General features: G+C 43.1%; 1 protein-coding gene across 3 annotated transcripts in view; it reads right to left on the bottom strand.

The window, feature by feature from the left end:
• Nucleotides 1-21,623, bottom strand: part of VPS53 (VPS53 subunit of GARP complex) — a 69,713-nt gene that overhangs the window by 14,246 nt on the left and 33,844 nt on the right. For all 3 annotated transcript variants that reach the window (XM_087751810.1, XM_087751812.1, XM_009469583.2), the window contains 6 exons: nucleotides 18,370-18,464; nucleotides 13,048-13,290; nucleotides 11,432-11,579; nucleotides 10,396-10,478; nucleotides 6,772-6,850; nucleotides 1,691-1,839 (listed from right to left, as the gene is read on the bottom strand). In XM_087751810.1, coding sequence (XP_087607936.1) covers nucleotides 1,691-1,839; nucleotides 6,772-6,850; nucleotides 10,396-10,478; nucleotides 11,432-11,579; nucleotides 13,048-13,290; nucleotides 18,370-18,464 — 797 coding nt within the window. The remainder of the gene's footprint in view (nucleotides 1-1,690; nucleotides 1,840-6,771; nucleotides 6,851-10,395; nucleotides 10,479-11,431; nucleotides 11,580-13,047; nucleotides 13,291-18,369; nucleotides 18,465-21,623) is intronic.

Here is a 21,623-nt window from a genome sequence, read left to right as displayed (position 1 = left end):
ACCAAGTTCTACCGAAGGACTCAATACAATTGGCAAAACCAATCTTCAGTAACCAAATTTTCACTTCTACACCTGATCCATGGCGCAGTGAATTCACGACTGTGTCTTAAGTTTCATGTGCTGCAGATCAGAGCTGTAGTTGCATTAAAAAGGTTTTGGAGCGGTAGTCTCGCAGGTCTCTGTGCTCTGCCGCGGAACAAGCTGTGATGAAGGCACTCAGCTTAGATGTGAACTTTTCTCAAATGTGAGAGCTGGGTATTTTATCCAGAGTTTACTTGGTATGTGCTTAGCAATAAAGTTAAAAGGAAGGCAACTCAGCTGAGGTATTAAGAGTGTGCTGTGAACAGCTGAGTAAATGGGGTTTTTTATTTATCACCATGTTAGCAATATAAAATTAAAGTGTAACCACACAGAAGGCTTAAGTGCAATAAATTTTCACTGAGACAGCATTTCAAACAGTGATTATGGGCAACATCATAATATGATTTATCAGTAACTGCTCCTTAATGCAAACTAATGAGTATCCTGAGATAGAAAGGGGGAAGGAAACTGTCAGGCCAGCCTCCCTGCTGTGAAAGCTAGCGGTTCTCAGGAGAGCCTGCTGCATCCTTCCCTGCTGAAGCAGGAGCTGAAGCTCCGGTCGCAGACCCACACAGTAACTGCCAGGCCATACAGTTTATTTCAGGATGATTAGCTTATTACAGATGAATGAAACGTTAAGGTATTTTAAAGTGACACATGATATGCATGGTACTGCTCCCAAGTCTACCAGCATAGTCACATGCAACACCAAAAGCAGCAACTACAACTGGCTGAGTCCTCCCGAGGGTTTTTCTTGCGGCATTGGCATGCAAAGCTCAGCTGGCCACAGGCAAGGAGGGAAGAGTTCAAAGTATCTTCACAAAGAACTGAATTTTTGTTTCAGACACATAGCTTCAAAGTTTGGATGTCCAAGAGATGCCGGAGAGCTGCACCCTCAACCCTGAATCCAGAGGCAAGGGGAATTTCTGTCTCACCTTCCAGTTCTTTCATGCTGCTCAACATTAAGTGACTTGCCAGGAAAACGCTCATAATATCCCCCAAAATCTGAATGTGTATTTCCCCTCCCTTACTGAACTATTTTTTGCACAGAAAAGTAGCTTTTAGACTGTGAACGTAGAATATACTCATCACACATGCCCTCCTTACAGTGCTATAGCTATTATAAGAGTTATTTTGAGGCAAATGATGCACCAAATTTCTCAGTACTGGAAGCACCACAGCCTCTTATCACTGGAAGGAAAGCAGGTTCCCAGAGCAAGAGTATTATACACTCAGATGTTCAAGCCTTTTTTAGATGTCCAACCCCAAACCTTCCGTACTTGGCAAACAGTGAACAGTGATCATCACAATATTTTATGGGATGGGTTAGGCACGTGAAAAGGAACTAATCAATAGAAATGCCTGAGAAAATCTGCCTCAGCAGGAAACTTGAGACAAGAAATTGAAGTATCTTTTAACCTTGCCAGCAGCTGCTGGTGTTTGCTGCCCTACTCCACCTCCCTCTGTGCTCTCCCTAGATGGAGAGGGTCTTCACCCCGACGCCGAGTGCCGCTGATGCTGCACACTAAAGGCAAATAGACTGTCACGTACAGACAGACAAGTGAGAACCAGAGACCCCGAGAAACTCTGTGCCATGTTGGTAACTTACTTTGCAAATTTTATGCAGAACTGAGTGAAATACTTCCTTGTGGAGGCCAGATTGTCACGGATGATGGGGACGTTCTGTTTAATGTGGAGAATCACTGAGGTAACATAAGGACTCTGGTCACCAACGTGTTCCACGTTCTGCCACTGCATCTGCACAAAGGGGAAAAAACAACCAAAGAGACTGTTTAACTCATTAGGATTCAAGCAATAGGTAAGAAAAACTGTACAAACTTCCTGCCAAAAGATCTCTAAGGAATCATCAAGGGACTGCCTCTGCAATTCACCACCAAGGTCGAGTTCTTCGTCACTGTACTGATTAAGCAAAACCCTTCCACAACCAGATACAAAGAAAACCCCGAACGGCCCTTTTTGCACCAAAGCAGAGAGAGATTGTGACTGGTAACCTACACAAATGGGGACCACTAGGATTAAAAAGGCTTTTGGAGCATGCCAGGCTGCCTTAATATTTAACAGTTTCCAGTTTGCCGGGATGAAGTGCCCATATAAATCCTGATTACAGGCATTTGAGAAAATATCTGCAAGCTTGCAAAGTCTGGATTCCTGTATGGCAGCCAAGACTTTAATACTGGTGAGACTGATGACAGATAGATGGAAGAGGTAGAAATAGTCTTAAAGTCCAATGCACTCTACACCAGCTTAGCTCACACTGAAACCACTTTTGGTGTACAAGCTAGGAGGCCAACTTCAGCTCATCCCAAACACACGTAAAGAATACAAAACAAGACGAGTTACTCAACCTGCCATTTCGTTTTGATTTACTGTCAGCAGAAATGCAACAGAATAGCCCCTGTGAGCCAGATGTGCGACTCCCCTGACTTTCTCTAAGCCTTATTTGCAGTACACAGGGAGTACAGTCTAAGTCATGTGAAGAAAAAAAAAAAAAAAAAAGAAAGAGGTAATTAGGTAAGGCCTGGCCAAGCATCCGCGTATATAATAAAGTCTCACTGAGGAACACAAGCATCCAGAAAAGTGCTCTTAGCTCTGCTACTGTTCAGAGACTACGCATTCTGCAATGTGCTCCAACTGTCTGGAGATGCTGTTCCTCATGCTGGAGATGAAACAGGAGGAAAAGGCGTATGAAATCAGGATAGGAAACTGGGCACATGCAGAAGATGAGCTTTTTCTTCTGAGGGGGGTGTTTGTCCTCAAACTTGTTTTCTCAAGTTCTGGATTTTGTATTCAAAGTTTTTTATTCATGGTTTTAATTTAATTACGGCTACTTTGTCTGCTGCAACCCAGCTGATTCAATTCCACCCAAACAACATGCAGCCTAAGTGACTTAATGGGCGAGAGAAGCCAAATTCTTTGCACAACCACAGTGTCTGAGAGTCTACACGTGTCCTACCAAAGCTGTCTTTATTTAAACCAACCAAACTAAACCCCAACCTGCTCATCTCACATCACCCAGGTAGCTGGAAGGGAAAACTCTCTCATCACCTCCTCTACAGGTTTTCATTCCATCTTAGTTTTATTTGGAAGATTGCTCAAGAGACAACTGCTTTTCTACTCCTCACGGTACTTGTCATATCCAAAGAAAATACTTGGTGGCTGTCTCCCTGACGGACTCGCACATTCCCAGCGCTGGCCCTTCTCGATGGACAGCGATCCTCAACAAACAGACCATCCCTATAGAGCGGGAATGGCCAGAAAGTGGGAAGGGACTGCTGAGTTGAATTATTGCAACAACAATAAAACAGTAGCTTTTTCATTTTGTTGGTCTTTATTCCAAAAACAATACTTTACAACCAAACCTTTAAAGCATGAACAGTAAAAATAGCCCTTTGTGTGCGTGGGGGTGTGTTTCACCCAAAAAAAACCCCAGTAGCTGCAATGAAAGACACAGTACACATACTGAAAAGTCATCAAAAGAAATATGAGCCCAACTCTTCTGGTAAAGCTTTGTTCCTGTCATTTTAAATTTATTCCTCTTTTTCCCTCGTCCTGTGTTTTTCTTGGGATATCCACACAATTTACATACACAAGCTGAAAATGAGCCCAAAGAACAGGAGCAGCAAGGCCTCGCACTCGCCAGCCAAAGGGAGAAGCCCAGCGCATGGGGCGCCCCGGCAGCAGCCGAAAGGCACCTGCACGCCGCAAGGACACGGGGCCACACGGCCGCCTGCAAGGGCAGGACCTGGGTTTGAAAATGTGGCGCTACCTTCAGAGATGGTTTTTACAACAAAAACCACAGGACTCTCAAGAGTTCAGGGCGCTTTCTTAAAAAGAAGAGGAGAAGAGAGAAACCCTGAGCAAAACTGGGGTGGTCTGGTACATAACAAGAGATGCGCTACCTTCTGGGCATAGCAGAGGCTCAAGAGTGCTCCTGGGTCTGCCTGGTTGTGAGTCCTCATGTCCCCACATGCCCCTGTGTCCCCAGAGAGCTGGGAGTGGGGTGGCAGGGCCAAACCAGGAACCGCCAGGTCCCTCTTCCATGTCCAGCACTGACGTGGGTCTCTACCAAAAGGGGTTGCTTCATGATTTAATGGACGATGAATCAGCCTCCAAGTCTCCCTGTGCTCAGTAGCATCCCGCTGCCGGCTTATCGTTACAGGCTCCAGACCGGGCACGGGGAACATCCGTAACCGCTGGGCCAGCATCTTCTCGCCTGAAGAGGCGGGAGGGGAGAGGAACGCCAGTGGGTGCTGCGGACAGCAGATGTTGCTGCCTTTGGCACTGCCTCCACTGTTTTCTGACACGAGTTTTGGGTTGCGCTGTTGCACACTGCACCTTGTTTGACGGCTAAAACGCACTCACGCTGACTTTTAATTAGCAGCTGGCAGCTCCGATTGCTCTGTTCTTGGGGCTTTCCTTGTATGTATTGAGAGATTATTAGAGCTCTGTGTTTAAGTGCTTGCTGTTGTCCACTCAGTTGTAAAGAGGTAGGAAATTGCAGCTGTGCCAAAAGGTTTTAGCAAAATATAAAAAAACCAGCAAGCAATCGATATGAGTCACTAAAATGTCCCCCAGCCCCACTTACAAGCACAATTTCACATATAAATCGATGCTTAATTCAGCAAGTAAATCAAGCCTTATCCAGTGCAATCCATAAACTTAATTGGGGCAAAAATATCCCACGCAGATTAGCAGTTCCCTCATCCTAACAATTAAAAATAAAGCACACCAGGCAATTTAAGTGCCTGCTACAGATCAGTCCAACACATTCACAGTACTTTGTTATCCAGAACATGACAACAGGGGTTTAGGGCAAATTCCTCTCCCACCCCACATCCCAGCTCCCCGTCCTACAGCCGTATTTAATCATTCTACACCTGCTGTGAAGTTTCAGTAAAGATTATCACCTACAAATTTTGTAATATGGGGCCTTCTCGTCATTTACCATTTCTTCCAGAACACACAAGGTAAAGAATCAGAGAAACTGAGCACCATTCCCAGCTGAAAGCAATATTCACAATGCCATTTTCTGTGTTAAATCTCTCAAAGTGGCCTGCAGCCAAAGTGGATTTAGAGGTTTAAATATTTCTTAATTTACCTCTATAGTTACCGAACATTTTTGCAAGAAAAAAAAAGAAAGTCAGACTCCAACAAAGGACTGGGAATGTTGAATCTTGGAGGACACCAGAGTGAAGTAAATGAAAAGAAGCTAAACAAAGAGCCCTAATGGAGTAGGGGTCTCGAGACAGACAAGCCTTCCCAGTACAAGAAAATTGGAATGGATCAAGCACACAGTCTTTATTCCTTTAATAAAGACTGAAATTCTACATGTCCAAATACTAACTCTGCGTTTAAATAATTAAATGCATTTCTTATTCAACTGTCAGAGTAATAATCCAGCCCTGAAGGAAAGGGAGGAGGAGGGTGAAGGAAAAACAACTCTTGCACCAAACCCAGGTCTAGTAAAAATCACATAAAAGCAACTCTGTCTGATGCAAAGAGTGGAATGTGTGCACAAGTGACAAGTATTTATTTAGCTAATTTCATAACACTTAGCTTGTTTATATATCATCGGTCCCATCATGTGCTGCATTTTACCAGTGTTCCAAAGACAAAAATAAATAGCCTACCAGCTGCTGCTTTCTCAAGGTTGTGGTTTACTTGGGCACAAACAGTCAGAGTTAAGTGAGTCAAATACTACTACGCTGTGTAGGTTCAGGAGAAGATCTAAGGAACTGTCGTGGCACACACATAACACCTTGAAGTGCTGAGCCCTTCCTAACGGTGTTATTTTACTGGGCAAAAAAATCCTCTTTTCATTTGGCACATGTATAAGCTCTATTACCAGCTGCATTCCACTTCAAATATTAGCTGGGGGTGGTGGGGCTAGTTACAGCTGGAATACATCATAAAGCAGAAAGCTATTAAAATTCATGGCAGCGAGACAGTGTGTTGATCCTACAAAAATGGAGCTCTATGTTTAATATTTCTAATTAAAAAAATAGTTCAATCCACTTTTGTTGTCTTCACCTCTGTCTAAAGCAGTCTGGGTTTTCACAATACTTTGGCAAGAAAACACAGCTCTGCATTTTAAACGTATAAAAGCCAGCAGTGTAACTGCAACAAAATCCCTAAGCACTAATCACACGGACCTTTCTAGGAATGGCTCCATATGTCCTTGAGAGGATCACAGAAGCAACAGGGCTCAATCTGAATTCCATATTACCCTTTGAGTACCTCCATTTAACAGCCACAAACAAGCAGGCTAGTAAAACTCCTTGTCAAAGAACACAAAGAGAATAGCAAATGAGAAGGTGTATTTGAAATTTCATGCTAACAAAAGTTTTCCCAATTTTAAAGACTCTCACTGGCATTAGGAGTGGAAAGAGCGAGCCTTAGATACTTACAGAAAGCGTTTTATTATCCATGTCTTTTAATGTGCTGCAAAAGAATGAAAGCTCTAATCTGAACGATAGGAATTTTTGGAGTGAAGGATATGTTTATAACTACAGCAATTGCTGCTCTAAGAAGCAAGAAGAAATCAATATATCGCTAAGTCTCAGGGCAGCGTGAAAGGATATGTCGATAACAAAATCAAGCAATCAAAGCAAACAAGAACTCCACATGGATTTTAAGGCTACCTCTTCCCAAAACAAATCCATCCCTTACCTTGCTCATAGCAGTCAGGGCAGGGTCACAGGCTGCATCCAGGTCCTGCACTAACAGCTGTATGCTGTTGGAGATCACACTGCAAAAAAATCAAGCACAAGCTTTAGAACAGTACTCAGCAACACAGTGCCAGAACTGGCGTATTTGACTGCGAAAGGAGGAAAATCATCTACTAGCTGACAGTAGCATTTTGCTGTGGATACACATGGCTAAAACTTGTACTGAAAAGCTGGGAATTTCTGCATGTTGTTCATTGGGGAGCTACACAATGGGCTTTAGCATAGAGAGGACATATTTATAGCTGATCTTTCTCTGTTTTGGCACGTAGAAGGGGCTGGAGATCAAAGGTGTCAGATGGGGTAACCCCCCGCCCGCGCATCAGGAAGAGGAGAAAGCCCCGAGTACCGAGCCCAGACTGGGATTCGGCTTCAAATTTAATCCAGTTTGCACAAAACTAACATTTTATCATCTCTTCACTTATTCACAGTCAATATTCTACTACTCACAGAAACTTGCAAAGAGGATTTTAAAAAAGTACATCTGCATGAGTTCTGAATGTGTCTCCCATTTGAGATCAAGGCAGATGTCTTATTTACACTATGTCTAGGATTGCCGCCATCCATTGTTTGAGTATCTCGGAGACATATACCAGACTAAAGGACACATTAGTCAAACACATTTCCCGCCCTCTTTTTTTTTTTTTTTTTTTTAAACAGCATGATATTGCTTAGAGACGTATCTGATGCCACCATATTATGATGTGCATAAAGGTGCAACTGATCCTAAAACAACAGCCGAGAAACACTGTCTGCAGCAACTCGGACCACCCGCAAGGGCACGTAACCAGTGCTCGCATTACAGACAGCTTCTGCTAGGAGTAATAAGTGACTGTGCTTTGCTAAGTACAGTTTTTAAGAACAGTGTAAACTTTAAATCTGCCACAGATGCCTGTTTACAACTTTGGGATTATATATATATATATAATCGTTATGTTATATATGTTATATAATGTTATCGACATATATTATATATATATATATATATATATATAAAAAGAACCTTATTTCACTTTTGCTCTTTCTCATGATGCTAGCACAGATGGGAATCACAGATCTACAAGAAATCTGACCAGCGCTTCCTCAGACCATCTTTCCTCCCCCTCGTTGTCTTTGTGCAGTTCTGGGTACTACTCTGGAGTTCACTGTTCAAAATATTCTTAAGTGTCCTCATCGAGATACGGTTATCACCCACTCATAGCTGCTGCTGGGATCTGGGCGTTGCTCTTCACCGCAACCCACAGACGGTGTCTATTCCCTTTCCTAGAGCTCTAGCACATAAAGACCAGTAAAAGACTGTTCCTTCAGAGCAATTAATTTGTTTGTAAAGGCAAACTCATCCAAAATTAGTTGGAAAAATTAATATGGGAGATGAAGTGACCATTGGCTTCAAGTTACATGATCTGAAACTTGCATTGGGATAAAAAAAGCCTGTGACTGTTTCTGCTGGTGCCTCTGCTTCTGCTGGGCAGTAGAGGATTTACTCCCTTGGGGGATTCCACCAGCTCAAGCGATGCCAAGGAAGCCAGACTGAAATAACTGTCTCTTGGGCACAGCTGACTCCTGCAGGGCGCCTGCTGGCAGTGACTTGTAGGAAAGAGTTGTGGTTTAGCACCAAAATGAAACGCCACTCTCTCAGTGGAAGGAAAGTGACTTCATCACTAGTCTCCACGCGTCAGGAGTCTGTCTGAAGCTGGGTCACCAAGCACAGGTTCTCGCCTGAAAACCGCAAGATTGCAAATAGGGAGAGAAACCTATTTGTCTACATTTCAAAATAAACATAGCTGCTGTAGAGGGGTAACGGTGCAGCAAGAAGCGTGTTGCAAACACAAAGCATCGTGACATGCCAAGAGGGTTTGGATCCTGGTTCTGCTAGAAGCCACTTCAAACCTTTGCCCCAGGCAGCACATAAGAGTACTTCAGTGGCAGTTAACGCTGCCCATAATCTCACAACAGATCAATAGGGCAGCGGGGTGGGAATCATGGATTTCTGGATTTACATGACAATAATTTTCCTTCTGTTGATCTTCAAGAGCAGCTCGTTATCTTTCCCATATTTCCTAAAGAAAATGCTTAGCCACCCCAGGGGTAAAGCCCCAAGTCAATTGCTTTATACACATTTCGGGTGGTTCTGCACTCTCCTTTCTGCAAAGGAAGAAACACTTTCCAGGGTGTGTAAGCAGCAACATTTTATCACTTTCTTTATGACCATGCCTAACAAGACATCAAATCCCAGAAGAAACAACTTGTTTGATGTTGAATGAGCCAACGCCAGAGAGAGGTTTATAGCTATGACTTACACTGACAGAAGACTGGACAAAGCCCTATACTGGAACAGACTGAAAGTTAATTAAAAAGCCTTTGTTACCAGATACATCAGGCCTGTCACTTTAACTTTAAAGCTATCCAAAACAGCAAACGTGAACTGTACATTTAAACAATTTCCAAAACACATCATATTGGCTGCCTACGACCCACTACCTCATGAGGCAGCCACCGTGGAAACTGAGCAGTGACTCAAGGTAGCTGGCTCCTGCCAGAGAGGTCACGAGAAGATGCCAAACTCACCCTCGACTTGTCCATGTTAAGAAAATCCCACCATATGGCATAGTTTATTTCTAGTCCCCAGCTACCTTGCTTGTTTTGGCTTAGTGGACATAGCAACCCTAGCTTTCGGTCAGGGATTCACTCTTAAAAAGGTCTGAGAAATATCTAAAGGGAAGGGAGTCTCTGCAGCCTGGAACTGAACTCGAGACCATGTGAAATACCTGGATGGAGATTCAGTGGGATCCTGCCCACTGAAGCAAGAGAGGAGGAATCACAGGAAGGAAGTCTTCTGAAAAAAAATCTTACTGCTTTCTGGCTGAATCTTAGTTTTAGGGAGGAGAGCTGGTGATAGGGATTATTTTCCCAGCTTTGCCAAGGTTTTCTTTTGTCTGATGTGAGGCAAAACAACTATTTTTTGCCTTGATTTCCTTCTCTCAAAAAATATTCAATCTGTTTGTCAGTGGTGGAGAGGAGAGGATGTTAGAGGGGAGTATTTTTAGCAACGTTACGTGAAAAGTTATTTTAATAAATTATAATCTTCTCTCAATTATAATCCCCAAATATAAGATTGGATCAGTCTTTTATGTCATCTGAAATGGGGTTTGATCATACTGACAAGGCTGCTGATTAACAGTGGGAAGTTAAAACAGGAAGGAATGTACTGAAATAGCTTCCTTTCTTGAAATGTAACAGCCACCTCATAGAGCTGCCAAGATGCAAATGATGTTTCAAATGGAAACTCACTATTTCCTTTCCCCTTTCCAGTGCTCTTGTTCCTTTGGCTAGGATGACGGGGAACAACTACATCTGAAGTCTGTACTACTGCTGCTCTTGGACTAGCCAAAGGATGACCATTCCTTCACCAGGGAAATGCCTATGCCTAGGCTGCAAATCTGGGTGGGTCCTACAGCTGGCTGGGTCCTACGACACTGGGATCTTGGGCTTGTATTACTCCAGCACCATCTGGCTGACAAAGTAGGATGTTTGATATATTCTGGGAGGATGCATCTGCTGAACATACATGCTGAAAGTGTCCATCTCTCCCGTCAGGTTGATTCTCTCCACCAGACTTGCATCCACTTTTTCTTTGAGTTTCTCTTCCAACTGTTAGGAAACAAAACAAGCAACAGAAAGATCAGACTTCTTACTTGAAATGACCAGTCTTGAAAACTTATGTCCTGGAAAAGTCAGATTCTTAAAACCTAATCTGTGCCCAGACTATATCCAAAACTCAGCCAGTGAACAACGGAGATCTCTCCTTCTTGGACACCCTAGATGTCTTGATCTGCCAGGATGGCCTGTGGTGGCACTGCGTCCTCAAAGTAGTAACCTCCAAGGTCGTATATGTAACTCTAGCATGACATGCTAGTGTACTAGCTTAACACCGTGGCACCTGTCCTGCTAATAAAGATGTTTTCCAACACCCTGTCTGTGCCCAAACTGCAGAGGAGGAGGATTGCCAGTTCTACTGGTGGACAGGCCCTGATACGGCCAAATATCACAGCTCATCTACTAACCTATGGCATTTTGAAAGCACCTGAATGTAAGGAGCACTGTGGCTGCAAAGCTTATCAGCACAAATACCTCCTCTCCTCACTCCACCTTGCCCCAATATTTCATGCAAGCATTTTCTCAAACCTATTTTGAATTACTGCTTTTCTTGTTTCTATAAAAGGGAGATCACAAACCATGAGAAGAGTCTTTTTTTTTTTTAATGAAAAATTTCATTCCCAATCCAAAACAAATTATGTAACAAGTATAAAAGGATAGCATCCAAAACTGATGCTGCAAAGCAGGATTACAAGCAAATGACTTTTCTCAGGTAGAAACAGCAAAATCAATACTTTTCTTTCTTTGAAATATAGATTTAATAATGTAGAGCTCAATAATCAACGGGATGCTGTGTGGAGCAGACGCTACTACGGATATTTTAGTACTTCTGACTCTTCCAGTCTCCACAGCAGCCTACCCCTGAAGGGGGAGCAGCACAGCATCTCGTGACAGAAGAGGGGCTGCTGCTGGGCACCTTCTCAGAGGTGCTGTAGAGGAAAGCTCACCTGCTGGGTGGTTGCCAAGCAGTACTCTGCAGTACTAAGGATGCTGCAAATGAGGCAGAGTTCTTCTAAAGTAAACTTAGCCACTTCAGAGCCTTCCTTTTCTTTCAGCAAACTAGTGATGGTGAGCCCACCGCTGCTGCTAGTTGTCCTGGAAAAAAAAAAGACAAACCTGTAAGGCTTTCAGGTGTACAGATGCACACAATGCAAAATTACTACTAGATATCAATGCCATAAAAAGCCCTTATGACCACAAAGTCCAATGTTCTGTGCATTACAGGTCAGTGTCATTCTACCTCAAAACCACAACTGCTATTTTGGTTAAGGAATATCTTTTAGAAAGACAAACAGAACTTGATATCAAGTCTTCAGGCAAAGGACAATTCACTCATTCACAACATGGTAGATTAGGATGCAAGTGGAATACAGCCTTCCCCAGCTAGCTTCACCTTCACTGCCAGTTACTCAAAATCTAATTAAAGATTACAGAAAAATCTCAGTAACTATCAGGCAGTTTGTCATATTTATCTTCCCAGTACTAAACAGATGTCAACATGGATCTGAAACTTTGGTAACCCATTTTAAAAACTGATGATAGCAACACAGTAAATTATAGAAGATGCAGCTTCTTTCCACCATCTTCCAGTGATTAATGGCTGTGTATCAACAAAGAAAGACTCAGAACAGTTTAGACTCAGGAAATTCCCTACCTCTCAACTCTTTATAATCCAAATCCATTAAAAAAATAGGACAGTGATATTTATCTTGGACAGCAAAAATGGAGCACACAAAAAAACGTGTATAAAGAATGCAACTGAGGTCTGATGGAGAATGCACATTAAATTTATCTTTCCACTTGTCTGGATGTAACCCTCTCCCCTTCCATCTGTAAAAGATCTTACTGGTTTCAGAAATTCATTCTGCTGCTCCCAGGTTTACAAGGGAAACAAATTGAAGATGGTGAATAGCATACAAAATTATCTGTAGTTAAGGCTGGCAGTATCTCAAGGAGCTTCTTTAGCCTGTACACTTACACATATTGGTGTAAACACATAATGATTTCCTTTATTTTCACTGGATTTACATCTACATATTTTATTCATACATATATAAAATGTTACAGAGCAAAGGGAGTTACAGGTAAGCACTTTAGCATCATACAAATAAACCACCTTCATTATAAATTATTATATGTATAATGTTGAGCTAAGGCAGCTAAGAATCACAGTATGACTTTGTTACTCAAGTGGCAGGCTAAGTGAAATTCTGAAAGCCAGACCTCTCTGAAGAGACTTGGGCTGGCATTTCAAAAGGAACTTCAAGAAACTGTAAATCTGACTGCTAATCAAAGCTAAATATGAAGCTATTCTCCAGGGGCCCTTGAAAGAAAAACAATGCCATGACTATCCATTCGGTTTCTTGCTGTTTCTCAGTGCAACCAACTGAACTTTTGAGAAAATCATGAAGTAAATGTAGTCATATTGCTGCTATGTGGTTTCTTTGACAGAGAAACATAAGTGTTCACAAGTATGTATTTATTAATTATCTTTACAAAGCATCTGCTCCTCACTGGAATGTCTCACCAGACGGTGCTGCAGCATTTGGGAAGTGAAACTCACTTGGGCAGGTTTCCAGACAGAATTTTCCAAGCGTACTCCCGAAGGTACTTCTGGAATATGGTGGTCAGAGCTATCATCGGCTCGCCTGTGCTGAGCTGGGAGCACTGCACCATGCACTTCTTGTAGTAGACAAAGAGGTCGGCACAGCTGGGCAGGACGGCTCCTCCTTCGTCCACGTTGGGCTTGGGGGGACCTTGAGCCTTGAAGTCAGCCACAAACCTGTCAATCAGTTCACCGAGATTTCTGATGTGGGGGAACAACAGAAAGATATTTTAGTATGTTGGGGGAGGAAACGGAGGGAAGAGAGAGAATAATGCTTAAAACTAGAAGCCCTGTCTTGTGACACCAGCAAACATTCAGATTTTAGCAGTTGGCTATTCCAGCCCTTTCTTATCTCCACCCTCTCAGCACAAAGCTCATACAATAACGCGGACTGGACCGATGAGTAACGACCTTTTGTACTCAAGAGTTTTAGTGGCAGCTTCAATCTGTTCTCCAGTCACATATAAAAGCTCGCAAGTCTGCCAGGACTGGGTTCAGCACATTTGATGCAAGTGCATAAAGCATATGCTCAAGTTTCATTCCTGGCACCGGCAAAAGTAACAGTCGGGCTTCCCACATCAGCGGCCTCCGGAGCAGACCTCAGGGAATATGGCTTTTAAAGGGATGTGCTCAAAATGGTGTGCCATTTGCCATTCTTGGTCCCATTTGGATACCACCTGGTTTTGCACAACTTCACACATCCTTTAAAGAAGTTTTATTTAGCATGAGCGCAAAGTGCACTTCCTACTTAAACTCTTTTTAAAAGCACAAAAAGCCCTCCTATTGTCTCCAGTGATTCTTTATAACCTGGTCCTTACTCAAATATTTTGGTCTTTAGGCAACAATAAACTTCACTCCACTGTTTCATCACGACAAAAAGGCTTTTTAGCATGGCAGAGGGCCAGAACCATCAATACAGGACCAAAGAAGTCTTCTGATCTTGGGGAGTTCCTCCGGTCCTACTCCTCCAGAGACAGCACATCCGCGTCAGGAACAAAGACCAGCCCTCCTGACACCAGAGCTCAGCTAAGTGGTGTAACCTTCGCCAGATGAACTCAATTACAGCAATAAACCTCCTCCCCCAGACACACAAATATATGCAAACCTCCACAGGGAAGTCTGAGGAATATATAGACATTTCAGATGACAGAGTGGCACTCCACTGACCAAAAGGAGCTGTGAAGTTCCTGTATTTTATACTCCCATTTCCACTATGGTCTTGGCTCCGCTTGCCCTAGCTCTCCCCTTCCCACAGCACGGCCTTCACCCCTCTTGCTGCTGAGGGTGTAAGAGCTGTGCCGTGCCATGATCCAGGGTACTTAAGTAGAAAGCCAAATCCTTAGGAGGAGGAGAAGAAAGAACCTGAACTGTAACAACTCCCACAAGAAAGTGAACTACTATCATTTTAAAAAGAAAAAAAAAAAAAACAAACCAACAAACCCACTTTATAGTTAATGTATTACCATTATTTTTCAGGAACAGACTTATTTAGCAGAACTGCAACGCTGTCCATAGAAATGACAACTCTTCTCTAAAATCCTGTCAAAGAGTTTCAACTTCAAATGTTCTCCTAATCTTAGGCCAGCTCACAGAGCACCCAGCACAAGACGAGAGTGCGTGCAAAGAGACCGCAGTAGGGTCTCCCAGGATGGGTACAGCCTTGCCGCCAGCACAGCGGCTGAGACTCTTCAGCACATTCTCGCCTCTGCCAATGAAAGGGGGGAAAAAACCCGCCAATGATGAAAACTTTTCCCCAGTTTCTGTCCTTTCTTTCTTTTCATCTTGTGAAAGAGAAAAACCACTCTGATTCCAGTTTGCCGAAGAATTCAAAACGCTGCACAAGTGGAAAAGGTGAGCTGGCTCTTCCCTGATAAACTTAGATTGCTGCAACAAAATGGATGAGCTCCTACTGTGGATGATCCGCTGGGCCAACCTACAGAAATGTGCTTGCACTATCAGGGCTTCAAATCATGAAGCAAGGCTCTTTGGCTTAAGCTAGGCTCATAGGCTATTGCAAAGACAAGTAGTCCCTTTTTCATGCTTATTGCTTGCTGCTTTGAGTACTTTACATAGCTCTGATTCCACATACACACGCAGTTCCTCGGCTTTGTTACAAGAACTGTAAAAACATCAGGCTGCTCAACTGATGTGATAAATCTCTACACTGGCACGAGCAATTGAACACTGAACCGAAGCATTGATTGTATTCGACCACAGTGAAGCAAAATATACCTCCCCCCCGTAGCTGTAGGAGAGCCAAACAGATGGCTGCTGCAGGAGGGCTCACACGTGCTGCGAGCTGCAGCATTCCTTCAGGTTCTCAAGTAAAGCGGACGTGGCTTGCTCCTTGTCAAAAGTCCCACTAAATTAAACAGCTGCATTTCCACCTCTGCATCTGCGCTTTGCTCCATCTGGGCAACAAAGTGGAGCTTTCTTAGTATTCACCAGCCACTTTTTTTTTTTTTTTTTTGCATTCGCTCAGTCTCAAGACGCAGTGAAGAATGTCAATGGCTTTTGTTTCTTTATGCTTACTCCACATGTTCTCCTCTTCTCCAAGGCAAAGTGAAATGTATCTACATTTTCCCGGTCCCCCAAGGTCTTGTCAACTGGGATGCACGAGCAAATGCAGCTGTCCAAAATAGCTGGGAGAGCAGCGCTAGAGCTTCATGCTTGCTCCGATCCTAACCTGGACAAACTGCCCGTCAAAGGCAGGCCATGGGGACTGCTCTTACTTCAGCATGGGATTGATACAAGCAAAACATCAGGATATAGTGCACTAAGGGAACTAATATGTTATTAATGCACACCTCAGTTGATGTCAATCAAACTTCCACATTAGTCTCAGCTGGCCCAAATACAATACGAAGGCTAACAACCTTTGTGTGGTACAGTGGGAGCACAAAGAATTTGGCAGAAAAAGCTACTGGGAGATGAAACATGAAGAAGGCAGGAGAGCTACAGAAAATGAACATTTTCTCTGTATAGACTCTGCAAAAAAGCCCAAAGCAAATTCTTTGGTAGCGCAGATGTGGTATTTCCTAACAGTAGCATATTTATTGGGAGCAAGAACTCTCCAAATCTAACCAAAAGAAAATATGAAATGAAATCTTATAAAGAGAATTTTATTTTGGTTCTTAAATCCTTTCACTCCTATATTCCTCTTCCTTTTTTCTTTCTCTCAACCTATTCCGTGTTTTTTCTGCATCTCTGGCAATCACGAGAGGAACTAGGCGCCTCCTCAGCAGCATGAGAGAACACGGTGCTTAGTAAGTCAGCCTGTTCAGTGATGTGAACAGTCGGTATCTGTTGGGCACTGGGGAAGGACAACGGCATTGAGACACCTGGATCGCTTCTGGGATAGTTTCCATGGACTGGGTATTTTGGAAGCCCCCTTGGTCACGAGGCCGCGAACACACACGACAAAGAGAAAGTGCCAGTTTTCCAAACAATCTGAATGCACATGTGCATTTTAGCACACTTAACCACGGCTCTGCATACTTTCAACGTGGCAGACCTGACAGAGCTCTTCCTTTACTCCATCAAAATGACTTAGCTCACACATGCATGCTCCCATTGCTCCGACAGACCACAAAGAAGAGCTAAAGACACATATCCCAAAGGGGCAGAAATGAAATCTGCTTCGCTGTTACGAAATCTGATATTTACACTGCAGCTAAGGGTGGAAAGCAGCATCTTTAAAGTCTTTCTTTCAGGTGTCTCCTCTTAAATCGCTATAGATTTTGGCACTGTGTTTCTTTAAATGGGTATGGAAACAATTTTTCAGGAAAAAAGGTCCAGGCTGCTTTCTGCCACAGACTTAAGGCAACAATGAACAAAACTGTCACACTACTCTCACTATTCAGAGCCCAAACATACAATTAATTATCTAAGCAACTCATTTTCAGACATCAGCAACGGATTCCTCAAAAGTTCAATCAATGGGGGAAGAAGAGAGAAAATCATAAAGGAAAGCAATTTTTGGCAGGCAGGGGCAGCATGGGGAATACTGTGGCAGTTTTTCTTTGAACTCCTTGCAGCCTGTGGCTATAAAGCTAATATAAAACATCTCAGGATTGTAAAGGAAAAGAAAAAAAAAAAAAAAAGCAACTGAAAGGGCTAGGAGTGCAGTGGGGTAGAATTACCAAAACGGGGATTAAAATGGCCCCCAGTGAGAAGGGAAGAAATACTCAAACAAGTTAGTGCTCAGCTGGCTGAGGGCAGGGGGGGAAATATCTGTTTCTCTTTGTTATACTGCAGAGCGGAACCTAAACCCAGCATGACAGACCATTGTGCAAGGTTTTATTTATTTATTTATTTATTTATTTATTTATTTATTTATTTAAAGCTTAAAAGGTTGACGGGATATGGGAAACCTTTTTCAAGATGGCTATCTTGGACTTTGGACAAAATCAGAACACTACGAGTCTCGAGTCATGCACTCTCTCATGTGTAAGTCCTTGGAAGACAGAAGGACATAAATGAGTTACATGAGGCAGGCACCCTCTTTCTCCTTTCCAGTCACTAACCTGCACTAAAAGACTGTATTATAACTTTTTCAACTATCTGCTCTCCCAGTTGGTACTGCAATTGTTACAGAGATGTTATTTAAACCCTGGTGTGAATCTAAGTGCACAAGAAAGTGTCATGAGAGCTCTAAAAACTTCTCAGAGCTCTAAGCTGAAAGCTCCTTTCATTCAAGTTATTTTGCTGCAAGTCAAAGAGGAAGATGAAGAAGGGTTCTAGGGATTAAAGCCTCTGCCAAAGCCCCAATCTGTGAGCAATGATAATGTTATCTTACAGCCAGCTCATCTACAGCAGCTTTCATCTAAGGATCTCAAATAACTTATTTCTATAAAGCAAATCTTGAAACTCCTCTGCCACGAAGCCACATGTGTATTTTACAGAAAAAGCAAACCTACTATTTGTGGAAGACATGAGACGAAAGGAAGGCATACGTCTGCAGTGGGAATTGCAGAGGCAACAGAAGCAATTTCAGAAACACTAAGCCTCTTCCGCAGAAAGGCAGCAGGCATCGTTCCTGCAGGCCGCTGCAATTACGGATGAAACCAACATCCACAGCCCTCTGAACGCTCGTTTTTGCCCAAGCAGAGGTCCCACTCATTCTAATTTTCTTGAACCATGAGTGCTGCTCCTGATGAAATCAGAAAGTAGACTTTCAAGAAACTGATTTTCTGCAGCTTGAGTACAGAACCTAGTACTATCCAACTGTAATACACATTCAAAAGCAAACAAACCCAAAAGCGCATGCTGGTTACTCACTTGTCCTGGGACTCGATATACACATAAAGGTGAGGCTCAAAGCACTTGGAAACAATGCCATGGAAAGGATTGTCAGGGGCCTTTGGCTTCTTTGGCTGTAAGAAAACATTTAGAGTGTTGGTTTCAAATCTGTCCTGTAAGACCTAGAAGAAACAGTAATGAAATGGCACAGAAGGATCTAAGTCTTTAGAAATATTACAAGACACAAATTTACTGTCAAATAATCAAAGGCATGTAATCAACAGTATATACAGCATCAGGGTGTCCAAGTCTTCCCTTGCTCTTATGGAGATGTTAGTATTCCAAGGAATTACCTTTTCATTTGTAAAATATTCTTATCCTTAAAGAGAAAGCTGCTGCACATTTCAGTAGAAGAATCTTAATGCAGTTTGTAAATAAAACCTCGCTGCACCCTTTGCATAGTAACAAGACTCTACTAGTCACCTCTGAAGTGAAATGCAGCAGTTATTTGGAAGCAACATTGAAAAATCCCTACATTTTAGAACATTAAAGATAATAACTCGAAGTTACAGACTTCATCTGGATGAATTTTATTTAGATAAACAGAACGTAATTACTGGAGGAGCTGGAATTATACAGGCAACATTATAGGACTGCTTTCACTGTGAAGCATGTTTCTAGGGATGCAAAGACTTCTATTTTAAAATCACATTTAGAGCATTAAGCACATATGCCATTTGGGAGTCATTCAGTTTACTCTCATTTTAGTTTAGTACTGCACTCTATGCAGTGGGCAAGCACATCTCACTGAAGCCACTGGGACTACTCATATGCTTAAATGTGTGCATGTTTAAGTACCAGGCTGGGCACGGCCTTTAAGCTCATCTTTACCCTACAGCTAGATTTTTATTATTTTTTACTGATAGACAATTTTTCTCACTGCTTGCAGGCAAGCTGACAATTTTTCACTGCCTGCAAAGAGGGATGCAGTGACTCTGGAATGGAATTCTTGCCTTTCTCCACAAAAAGCCAGGATCAGCTCCCAGCTAATGAAGATATGAAGTCTTCCAGATGATTTTTTTTTTTTTAGCATAAGAAAAGCAAAACAAGAGAGCCTAAAGGACATACTCTCCTAAACGACAGAGGAGGTGGCACTAAGTCTTTTGCAGAAATAGCAGAGAATGACAAGGCAAGCATTTCTCAGAAAGAATTAAAACTCAAAGACACAATGAATACTAACATATGGCTGCAAACCTAAAGCGAGCAAACGGTTTTATGGAGACCAGACCACCTCTATGAGACTGGCTTCATTAACCTTCTCACTAAGAGTATGACTGGAGAATATAAGTTTTTACAGCTTTGGGAGAGAGCCACTACCCAGCATTCTCCGCCCCAGCCCCTTTGCCAGTGCCTGCCCGTTTCTGCCGGATGCACATGCTCATTGGAGCTGGGAGGAAAACAATAGGTGGTAATTACAGAAACCTTCCAGTCGCCAAGTCTCCAGGATGGCAACACCAACACAAGGTTGCAGATTCACGATGTTTATGATTTACCAGCCTGGAAAAGCCAACTCCTAATGCAGGACTGGTTTTCTGTGTGTGTGTGTGTGTCTTTGCATCATGCTGCTCCCAGCATGTCTGGTGGAGAGAATACTAAATCTTTTAACAGTAGCAGTGAAGCTGTATTTCTGAGCGTGCAATCCTGTCCAAAAGCTGCAGATGTTTAAGCTATTTCCTCCTTGAGTTTGATGGAAATAATAAAAGGTTACTGTTGTCACAGTAAGGAGGTCTGCAGCTGGCCCAGTTTCCTTTCATTACTATCCAAAGTAAACAGATTAAATCAAACTGCTAGGATCACTAAAAGGGGTTCTTTTTTAACACGGATTTCCCCCCCCAAACTCTTGTGCTCCCTCTTACACTTCCAAGCATCTTGAATTCTCAGGACTAGTGTCTTGGAAGAGCTCTGCCACTCAAAACTCTTCATCTTCAACTCTACCTGTCCCTTCTCTTCTTCAGCTAGTGAGAGCAGATGATGAGACCTCCAACATGAACTCACCAGCACTAACTACCAGCTGTTGGTACTTTGAAACTGAAATGTTGGAGCCTACGGGGCTCCCATTTGGCAGACAGGCGCCTGCGGGGCAGCCACCCTTGCAGCAGAGCCCAGCACTGCGTTGTGAGCATTAACGCAGGGCGTACCCAGGAAGACAGCGCAGCCTCGCCACAAACAGCATTTCAAGGGGTAGCTCAATGGATGGCTTCATACCAGCCTCCTCATGTACAGGGAGCAGAGCAGTTCTTTTCTCAGAAGCACCTGAACTGCTTCTGGCCAGGGCAGTGCATTCTACTGTTTAATAAAACCAGCCCTAAGCAGCCTAATTATTGCAATTATCTCTTCACCTGCCTTCTAGCACCACTGACTTCTCCAAGGATGTCCTCTCATCCCAACACTGCATATCAGTGCCAACCTTCTCCCAGCCATTACAGAGTGGAAAGCAAGCTCTTCACAAAAAATACATCACACACGTGTCTCCCCAAGTTCCCAATCTCTGTTTTCCAGATCACTGATAAAGTCCAGCCAATACCAACTGTCCAAGTTGTATTTTAACAGAAAGAGCAAAACCTTGCTTAATCGTTCTCTTTCAGGACTTCTGCTGTGGGTGAAAGGCAGAGGGCTGCCCTGCTCACGTGAAAGTCTGGAGGGGATGCAGTGCACCAAAATGGGCTGGTGGAGAGCTACCACCCCCCCAGTCTCCCCAGGGGCACGGATCTGAGTAGGTCCTAGGGCCCTGGTCATCAGGATACCACCTGTAAATGGCCCGTTTACAGGGCTGTAAATCACCAACAAAGAGAGGGTACTACCTTCCCCAAGCAACTTACAATTGAACACCTGGAAAACTGTCTGGTGAGTAAAAAATATGGGGCTTACAGACTTTGATATTGGTGCCAATTAAAACAATTACATTTACTATTCACTCCTTTAATGTTTGCAGAGGGCTTTGGAAACCCAGGGCTTTTACAAGTGGTTAGGTGTTGCCTGCTTTGCAGAGGTAATGGTTGAAAAGCACTATAGAGATAAAAATCCCAGAAGTAATACATTTGGAGTTAAAATCTAAAACTGACACTTGAAAGTTCAATGAATTGCCTGGTGACTCCAGACTTAGTTTGCTGGGCTGACAAGGCAAAAGAAGAATTGCAAATGCTTACAGTGGGAGCTGCTTCTGGGATCAGAAAACCCAACTATGCTAGTTCATCTTCCGTTGACAGAAATCCTGTAGTTACTTTTGAGCTGTT

The sequence above is a fragment of the Nipponia nippon genome, unplaced genomic scaffold, assembly GCF_047370975.1.
Source record: "Nipponia nippon isolate SJK-2023a ecotype South Korea unplaced genomic scaffold, ASM4737097v1 scaffold_15, whole genome shotgun sequence".
NCBI classification, from domain to species: Eukaryota; Metazoa; Chordata; class Aves; order Pelecaniformes; family Threskiornithidae; genus Nipponia; species Nipponia nippon.
Note: the sequence above shows the minus strand (reverse complement) of the source record. Positions and strands in the feature narration are given on the sequence as shown.